The sequence below is a fragment of the Tetrao urogallus genome (genome assembly GCF_951394365.1).
Source record: "Tetrao urogallus genome assembly, chromosome: 11".
Taxonomy (NCBI): Eukaryota; Metazoa; Chordata; class Aves; order Galliformes; family Phasianidae; genus Tetrao; species Tetrao urogallus.
In genome coordinates, this window is record NC_136824.1 from 7,448,731 (window position 1) to 7,458,492 (window position 9,762).

The 9,762-nt window shown below is 49.2% G+C and overlaps 1 protein-coding gene across 1 annotated transcript; it reads right to left on the minus strand.

Moving 5' to 3' along the window:
- Positions 1 to 6,600: 6,600 nt before the first annotated feature.
- Positions 6,601 to 9,331, minus strand: RLBP1 (retinaldehyde binding protein 1; the record flags this gene model as incomplete). Its single annotated transcript, XM_079540733.1, has 6 exons — positions 6,601 to 6,759; positions 7,010 to 7,120; positions 7,488 to 7,646; positions 8,292 to 8,470; positions 8,806 to 9,007; positions 9,179 to 9,331. The coding sequence occupies 6 exons, from the start codon at positions 9,329 to 9,331 to the stop codon at positions 6,601 to 6,603; spliced, it is 963 nt and encodes a 320-aa protein (XP_079396859.1).
- Positions 9,332 to 9,762: the final 431 nt, after the last annotated feature.

Consider the following 9,762-nt stretch of genomic DNA (forward strand, 5'->3'; position numbering starts at 1 on the left):
CAGAGGCTTTATAGTCTGTGCCAGGACCAATACTGAGGACTCTCATGTGTCCCCTGGTAGGAAGGTTGCCCTGTGACAAGCTGGAGACTGAAAATTTGTGGTGGAAATCTTTTTTTTTTTTTTTTACTGTTTGTTTTGTCAATATTCTTGTCTCATTAATCCATGCTCGGGACTTTATCACAGTGGCAGTGAAACTCTTTTCCTGTCACACTTCCTGCATCAGTTAGCACTTTATTGCTTTAGCCTTGGTTTGTGTTTCAGGCACTTTAGTGTATAGTTTGAGTGAAACAAGCTGCAAGACTTCAGTGTGGTGATATGGGGGAACAAGCCTTCTGGACTGCCTTGTCCCTGAACTTCATTCAGTAGGTTGTAGAGGTAGGTTTTTATTTTAATAAAGCAATAACTAACTATTGTAGCAAAGGTGCGTTATCATATCAGGAAATTCCTTTCAGTTTGCCTTAGGCCAGACACCTTGGCCTGCTGCAATGAACTGTGGCTATCTCCTTGTTACTAAATCCAGGTTTCTTTTTTTTCTTCCTTAAAGGAAAGATGCAGCCAAGTAAAGCTACTGCAGTACTTGGTCATGCTTGTGGGTGTTCCTTCAGAGCTATTTTAGGGCATGAGTTAGAAAGGGTATTCTTAGCTGATGGATATCTTGTGTGTGTTGTTATCCTCGTATTCATACTGCATCTGTGTATATCAGTAAAGTCTGTCACACAGGAAATGCAGATTTTTGCTCAAGTGACTGTTTGTTCCTGTCATTCTCACGGGATGTGACGTAAATATGTTCTCACTTCAGCTGAAGTAGGGTATAAATAACATTTGTAGACATCAAATAGATACAGCATCAATTTAGGTGTGTAGGGTGTTTTTTTTCTGTCCAGTGGTTTACAACTTCAGAAATGTTTCAGCTTTCATAACATACTACATCTGTAGCTTACACAGGTCGCAGCAGTCTGCCCTGAGGAGGCAAAGCTGCTCTTCCCATGGCAAGAGGTACCATCTCTGAAATGCTTCACGTCCTGCCTCAGTCCAGCTTTACTGTGCTGTGAGATGAATCTCAACTCCAGGCAGCTTTGGCTGAAATTCTGCCTTCCTTCACAGGACCCCAAACTTGAAGGAACAGTTCAGGTGTTGACTGATCCAGAACATGAAAGGTACCAGTGAGAGAGAATTGTTTGCTTGCTTCTGTGTTGAGGTAACAGAGTGCTTTTCCACCAAGTCATGCCAGTTCATCTGAAAGCAGAGCTTTGTTATGGAAAGGTTTTCCTGAAGAGCTTTTCCACCTTCCTTTTTGTAATGGAGATCATCCTTGACAAACCAGGTTTTGAAACAGGGTTTTCTTGTTTCCGAGATGGAAGAAATTACTTCCTCAAATGCACCTTTATTTTGATCCGGCTGCTATTGCAGATGGCCAGTCAATCATCAACCTTTTTAAGCACGTATTTCCAAAAATGAGGTAAACATCTGGGCAGTTCTTAATGCAGCAGGAGCTGTAGCTTTGTGGAATCCAGATTTTACTTTAGGACTTTTTTCAAGAAATGCTCCTGCTTTCTGCCCTGCAATCCATACCTTCATATTTCAGAAGTGCTGTGAAATTTTTGAAACTTTCAACTAGAGAAGTGATGTAGGTCTGTCCTGCTCAGTTGATGTTTTTTGCACTTTCCACCTGCATCCACAGCTGCTCACACCACTTGTGGTTGGACAACTAATGTAGCTTGTTTGAGAAGGAAGAACTTGGGCGTAGTTGCAAAGGTTCCTGAAACTCACTAACTTTGATGTAGGTGGAAACAGTAAAAATCTGTTCTTCCCATCCCACCCAATTTGATGCTGCCTTTTCAAAGCAATATTCATTTTGTCAAACTTTCAGCAGTAATTTGGAGATCTCAAGGAAGCAGTAGAAGAGAAAGGTAAGCTGCAGTGCATGTTACCTAAAGACGTTCAAAAAAAGAAATCCAGTGCTAAGCTTTCCTACTGGCAGTGTTATCTAGTGCCAGTAGAACAGATAGGATGGGATTTTGTCCAATCCTAACCTGAATTGCTTTTCTCTCCTGAAACAAGGCAATAGTGTTTTTGTGATGTCAGCAAATGGTCTTCACTTGCCCAGTGAACCCTAAATGCAATATGAATTTTTCATCTTTGAGATTAAATTCTTTTTCATCTCATGTCAAAACAAATGAGGTTGTCAAAGCATGTACTTCTAGATCATTACAGTGTAGCCTTGCAGTGCAGTTGAAGCCTCCAGCATGGTGAATCTGTCCTGAGCTCTGTTTAGTTCCAAAGTGAGAGTAGAAAACACATCAGCAGTTTTCTCTCTTCCCATCTTTGTAAGTAGCACTTGAATAAGGACTCTCTCAATCAGATAGCAAGTTGCAGAGCTGTTGTTTTGTTGGTGGTCAGGCTGGTCCAACCACCATCTCAGTGTGTGGAGAGATCTGAAGCTTCTTGGTGAGCAGCTGGGACCTGCTCATACTGAATACAAGGAACTTGCAGCTTCTGTTACACGAGATCTGCCAGCATATCTAATGATCCTTTTGTTGGAATCTAAATGGAAGATGTTTTCAGGTAGGTCAGCAGTGCTGTGGCTGTACTGTAAAGACACACTTGAATCTCCCTGCAGCCATTTCCTGATCGCTCTTCTGCAGGTCTTTGTTCATGAAGATACAGGTTACAAAGACATTACAAAGGGCATTAAGCAAGGACATTAACAACTGTTATCTCCAGTACTGAATTTAGCCAAGCTGCTTGTGTGTCATTTGTCCTGGATCTGTCACAAGTTCCTAGACTGCAGCCCTTGGACACATGGTGCCTTGCCCTTTTTCTTTTCCCTTGACATCGGCGTATCTGGAGACTTCAGTAACAGCTGTGTCAGAGCTCTGGGGCTTTGCTTTCTAGTAAGGATTTCTCAGACAGAGGCAGTGAGACACCTCTGGCGATGCACACTGTACCAGTGTGTGCTGACCTAAAGGACTTTTGTGGGCAGCCTACAGCTCGCTGCAGTCTATCCTAGTGCTTAAGATAGCAATGTATATAAGCAGTGGATCATCTTTCAGCTCTGCTCCTCAAATTTGCCTCTGGCCATAGAGATTAAGTCATAGAAGGAGGGTTAGCTTAATAAGTGACTTTCTACTATACAGCTCCAAAATTCTAGTGTCTATCAACTCTTCAGCAGCATAGCTGAAGATGGCTACAGCTCGAAAGGGCAGAGCAGTAACTTCAGTTAACTTCAGGAATTAATTGCCAAACAGTTCAGTCACCTGGATTGCTTCCAAGTCGTTTTTTCTTAAGTAATATAATATCTGTCTGGAGCTCATTGAAATTCTTCGCAGCCCTTTCCAAGGAGATCAGAAAAGGCCCCAGTCTTGCGCTGCATGTGTAAGGCATGTGTTGTGAAGGGTGTCTTGTCAAGCCCCGCTCCATGTCCTTATTCTGGCAGGCCTGCTGGTTGGGCAGGTCCCAGAGCCACAGTGACTCAAGCAGTGTTTCCTTTGGGACTTCTAATCCCAGGCAAAAAGCAAACAGCTTGTCTTGGTGTGAGGGCTTCCTGAGCTTTATCCAAGCTTAGAATGGTTCAGAGCAACACAGACCCAAGGAAGGGCTGCCTTGCATCTGTGCCCCTTTCATTACTGGGAGCGTCTCTTACAGTGGCCTGGACTTCTCTCTGCTCTTGGGGAAGCTCAGACACAGCTGCTGTCAATGAGTCCAAGCAGTTGCCAGCTTTCCACACTGCAGCAAAAGGGTTTCTGGGATTATCCTGAACGATTCCATTTTGAACACCTTGTTTTGAACACTTGATTTTGCTGGTTTATCAACGGACAAAAACACTGTAATCCAGGGCAGCATTTATCAGGTTGCGTCTGTTGGTGTCTAACAACTTTTTCCATGCCTGTCTGATAACACTCTCAAAAAACTCTGGCCCTGTGTGCCCTGTGGGTAAAGACCATGATTCTCCTCACCCTATGGCCTTGCCTAACCCAGGTGACTTTAATGCCGTTGAGGAGCAGTCCCACTAGGTGGCTCTACACAAAGCCTTTCTGCTGCTGTCTGAATGACGAGCTTGCGTCGTCTGTCACCAGACATGCAAGAGCTTTGATTAGATGCAGAATTTCTATCTAGGATCTCCATTACACCTCTGCTGAGATGCTGACCCTTCTGATGGCAAGTCTTTTAAAACAAAAACTGCAACAATACAACCTGTATTTGATAAAACCAAACCTGACTGCTCAGCCCAAGTCAGCAGCTTTCCAAAGGAGCATGTTTTCTGACAGCTCGTCCTATTTCCCAATGACAGATTGCTAGAAATTCTTGAAAAAATTCATTGCAAGAGGAGCCCTTTCTCTGAAATGCCAAACAGGAGGGTGCATGGAGCCCTCAGAACGGCAGGCCTGAGCTCATCTCGTATTGCCCATGCAGCCATGTTAGAACAGACTGAGTGACTTCTGATGTTCTCGGTGAGCAGTGCAGTTTACTGTGAAAATGTTCTCAATTTGGCAAAATCATACTTTGGAACAATCTCTAAATGCTGCCCTGAAGAAGCTTGTATACCGAGATACCCTCCTGCTGCCATGTTCTGAGTCAGATTCTCTGAAGCTGACAGCTGCAGGGGAGATGATTTGCAACTAGCAATGCAATTTTTCTATATCTGCTGATGTTTACCTTTAAAATTATATATATAAATATATATAAAACAGTCTTTGATTTTTTTTTTTCTTTAATTCTTGTTCTTCTGTGTGATGTAAAATGGAAGTCGTTGCAAAACAAAATGTAATTTTGTTATCTTTGATTCAGTGGGATTTCTTTATTTAAAAATAAAGGACTTATTGAAGCCAGTGCTACGTGGAGTGGCTGTGTACAGTGGTTTTTGGTGGTGGGAAAGTCTCAACAGATAAAGCAGCCATTTCTTCCTCTGGGAAAAGATTTCCTCTGCAAAAGATTGTCTGGCATGGGAATATATTGAGCCAAGATGAATCATCTTGCTCTTCTCCTTGCCTCCAGGGGGGAATCGCCGCCCTCGGGGGAAGCCGAAGTGTGCAGTAGGAAGGTGGGAGTAGTGCCCAGGAGCACTGTGTTACAGCACAGGGCAGGTGTGCCAGCCCTCACTACCCCTGCTGGATCCACCTGGAGCCTTCCTCTGCTTTCTGTGTCCTAGGAAGCAGAACAAGGACCGCAGCATGAAGAGCAGTGCTGCTATGGCACTTCTTGGTTGCTTGTCTTGCAAAGGAGGTGCGATTGCTTTGCCTCTCAAGCAAGCTCTTGTGTTTGCGCTGGCTGGATGGTTGTCACGCTTTGTTTCCCTGGGACTGTTGGCCCTGTGGAGAGCTCAGCACAGCCAGAGGTGCCTTTCAGTCCTTTTCTGAGACCTTGCAGCACAAACCTGGCACAGCCCCTGGGCTGGGAACTGCTGTGTGTCCCATAATGCTCAGTGAATCAAGTGGGGCTGGTGAAAATGGATTTAACCCCAGTTGGCTGCCCAGACAGGCCCCATCCTCCCAGCAGCTTCAGAGCAGACATCCTGTTTGGGTTGAGCCTGAGCCAGTGCCCTGATGAATGCAGCTCTTGTCAGCACCCTGCACCTCCGCTGGCTGCGGATGGACTCCGGTCCTTGCTCTGCTAATGAAAGGCATTCGTGTGCAACTGCAGAGCTGGGGGAGGGAAGAAGGGGCATACTGTGCTTGGTGGTCCAGAAAGCAGCCCCTTGCTTTTCTCCAAGCCCTGCTGCTCTCGTGGCTGATGGCCAAGTGAGAAGTCCAGCATCTGATCAGCTCCTTCATGAGCCGCTTTTTACTTCACCACCTCAGAGCTTCTGGTTTATAACCCAGAACACTTTGCTTTCCCTGGCAGGGAGGTACTTCCACCTCCTCTTTATGCCATTATCTGCCTCCTGCTGACTCAAAGCTACAGGTGCTGCCACTCCTCACTGATCCCTTGTGCCCCTCCTTGGTTACTTTTCATGGAGCTTTTCTGACCTGAACTACTAAGATCTCAGCTCGCTGCCAGGTGCAGTGCTTGGAGAGGCAGCTTAGTTAAGGCTTTTAGAGGATTTAGGAGGCTACATTCTGCGTGTCTTCCACTGTTCTGTGGTTAGCTCTCACCTCCTGCCCTCAGTGGCTGCTGTTTTTCCTCCCTGGCTGCCCTGCATGGCAAGAATTGGGCGCTCAGCTCTGCCTGTGCCACTGCTTGGTCTTGGTAGCACTGTAACAGAACCACTGACCCAGGTCTGAGACACACTGTTGTTAAATTCTTCTTTATTTCTCTGCATACATATTTCAGCCAGCCCCTGGCAGGGGCTTCTGCAGTGGCATCCTCTGGTTGTGTTGCTCCCCAGTGACCAACTGTGGGCGCATAGAGCTGGCTGTGGAGACAGTGTTCTCTGGCTGTATTGCCCCACAGAAGTAAAGGCTAAGGCTGGAGCAGAGCAAGGCACGTGCTCGCTGCATCCCAGCCGCTGCCAGGCAGCCTGCTGCCAGCTTTGGGGACAGGAACAGACACGGAGCAACACACCCAGAGCAGTCACTCATCCATTGCTACAGTATAGAAGTGGTTGGGGTTAGGGGACCACCTCTGATCTTATTTTACAGGGGAAGGGGAGCAGCTCCTGACTTAAAGTGCCGTGTCTTCAGCTTCGATGCGGGGCCCAAAGAGCTGCTCTGCAGTTGCTTTGCCATCATACTTGGGCAGGTTGCCACCGAAGTCTGCTGGCAGTATGTCAGCGTCGATCTCCTGGTAGAAGGACTCCAGCTCCTCGCCGTGCACAAACACCTGGCACAAGAGGAACCCTCAGCAGGGATGGGTGACTCTGCCCACAACAAAGAAACGGCCCAGGGACCCTAGCGCTGCCTGCCTTTCTCATTGCCTAGCAGCAGGCTCCCCTTCCCATGGGACGTGCCCAGCTCATCCACCAGCTGCTCTCAGCCCAGGCTTGTCCCCATGTCTCCAAAAGCTGTGACATCTCCCCCCAGCCACACTGCTTTACCCGGCTTCTGCCACTAGGCCCCTTCCCCACGCTCACCCTCTCCAGCAGTTTGCTCTTCAGGAACGGTTTGACCACGTTGTAGGTAGTGGTGAAGTACCAGGGCTGGTGGATGAAGTGGACAGCCTTGAACCGTGCTGGGAAGGAGTCCTAGGATGCCAAACCCAGACATGGCTGGTTACAGACTGTGCTGGCCACAAGAAAACAGGAGAGGAGCACAGCTGCAAAAGAACTGCAACTGGCACTGCCTCCGCTCCCCTTCCCAGCCTCCCAGTTTCCCTTCCATCATCCCTTTCTTATTCTGATGAACAGCAGGATCCCGGAGGAGCAGCTGTCCCAGTCCTCAGAGCACCAGGGAAGCTGCAGAGCCTCCCAGATGACTCATTGCTCCCTTTTCACAAGATCACATGGAAAATGGCCTCTCCGTGGTGTTTTCTCATGGTGACAGGGCAGTGGTGACAGTGCAGTGGCAATCCAAAACCCCTGTTAGCCCCGGGCACAGTCTTCTCCACCTCACCTGTAGCATGTCCACCATCTTCTTGAGCTCGGAAGGTTTGATCCCTGATGCCTGCTGCATGGTGAAGCCTTTGAAGTTCTCAATGATGCAGAACCCATTGATCTGGGTCTCTTCATTTTCCAGCAGTTTCTCCAAGATAACGCAGTAGGCACGAAGGATCTGGTTGAGAGGAGAGACAGCAGGGTCTGCTATTAGTGTGACTGCAAGGTCTCACCTCCCTTAAAGTTCAGGAGGTTCCCTGGACCGATCCTGTGGAACATTGATCTGGGTCTGCTCAACTTCAGCTGGTTGTCCCAGCCAGCCCCAGAGCTTCAGAGCAGGGGGGCACTGCAGAGGATGCTCAACAACCCTCTCAAGGTATCGCGCATCTGGGTCAGTGCTCTGATATAGTGCCAGCAAATTCAGGGCTGAGCAGAAAACAGAGCTGGAAGAACTTGTGATCTCATGCTTGAAGGTCTCTTTGCCAAGAAGCCTTTTCCATGCTGTGTGCCAGCCTCCTTCTCTGCCCTGCAGGTCTTTCCTTTTTAAAGCACCCTGATCTAATGGTGTGATGCTTGCCTTCGCTCTGTGTCATCTAGGATGGGAGATACACACCCCGACTGTGCCCTGCATCCTGCGCATCAGAAAGAACAAAGGGGAAATCTTTGAGATGGACCAGATTCCCCTGGAAGGATAAATTCAAAGTTCTGCATAAACCCGGATGGATGGGAGTTACATGTGCCCATACAAATGTGTGTAAGGGATGCTCTGCTCAGCAGGAAGCCCCAGGAGCAGAACTGTTCAGGGAGCAATGGCTGGGCTGACCTCATCGAAGGTGATCTCCTCATAGTCCCAGTTCTCGATGTTGAAGAGCATCACTACCCGCCCATATTTGTCCCTGCTGGCCAGGATGCCGGGGTAGCCCGCCTCAATGGTGCTGCGCACGGCCTCGGGGGTCAGGTTGTCAAAGAGTTCGGGGTATTGCTGGCGGAAGTTCACATAGCCTGGGGAGAGATAGGAGCCGGGTAGGACAGCAGCTGCTTGCCCATCAGGAAGCCAGGGGAGTGCTGGGGGAGCCCCCCGCCCCTGCTTCCCCCCACTTGGCACCGCGTGGGCACGAAATATGGAAACGTCCTGGGAAAATCTGGGTGAACAAAACAGCTCATCTGGGAGCCAGCACTGATAATTGCAGCTCATTATCTGCCTGGCAGAAGCAAACAGGAGTAGAGTGGGTCCCAGCCAATGTCCTCCTCGCTCCCTGTCCCTGCCAGCCCAGCCCAAGGACTGAGGGTGCTGGGAGGTACTGGAAAGAGGCAAGGGGATGCCAAAGGACCCCCACCTTTCAGCAGGTCGTAGGCCCTGTGCACATCAAACTTGCGGGCACGGATGAAGCGGAGGAAGAAGGAATCATCCTTCCCCTGCATCTTCTCAGCCACTGCCTTGCAGACATCCTCACTGCCGGCCCGCTCCTGCACCAGCTCCCGCAGCGCTCTGACTGCTGCCTCTCTCTGCTCCTCCGTCTCATTCAGCTCATCTTTTGCCTGGGGGAGAGTCAGGATGGGGTCCTCAGCACCCACACAGTGCCCTGGGACCTGGGCACCCCACAGGGCCACCGGACCCAGCAGCCCAGGGTGCATTTTGGCACCAAAGAGCAGCGTGGTCAGAGCATATCTCCCCCATTGTGCCCCACTCACAGTAGGGCCACGTCTCACCTTTTGCAGGGTGTGAGGGGGGATCTGCTGGCACCTCCCAAAAACAGGGCCGTGGTCCTTGGTGGTGAGGCGCTCCAGTTTGGTGCGCAGTGCCTGCTCCTCTTCTGAGACAATGCGGAAGGTCCCCGTCTGGGGCGAGAGGATGAGGGGCATTAGGCATCCTCTGCTGACAGCTCCCAATCTCCCTGCCCCCCTGCCCTACAAGGCTGGGGACAGCCCCAGTGCCTTGCAGGTTACTCTAGGGAAGGACAGAGTTGCACCCGAGTGGTGCAGTGGGATAGGGATGGGGCAGTACTCACAACAGCAGACATGTCTTCTTTTAGACTTGATCAGCTGCAGTATGCTGGAAGAGAGAAGGAGGGATTACCTGTGGGTATCTGAAGACTTTGCAATCTTGGTGCCCCATCCCTCTTGCCCAGTCCCCACAGAGGATGTGCTAGAAGCCTGATGGACAGTGAAAGTGCTTGAGAAACACCAGGACTCTTCGCAGCATAAATAAGTGAGCAATGATCATCTGATGTCTTCAGCATTTTTTGTCTTGATGGGAAGCTGTGGGCAGAGGCATCCCTGGGTTTCCTCATGAA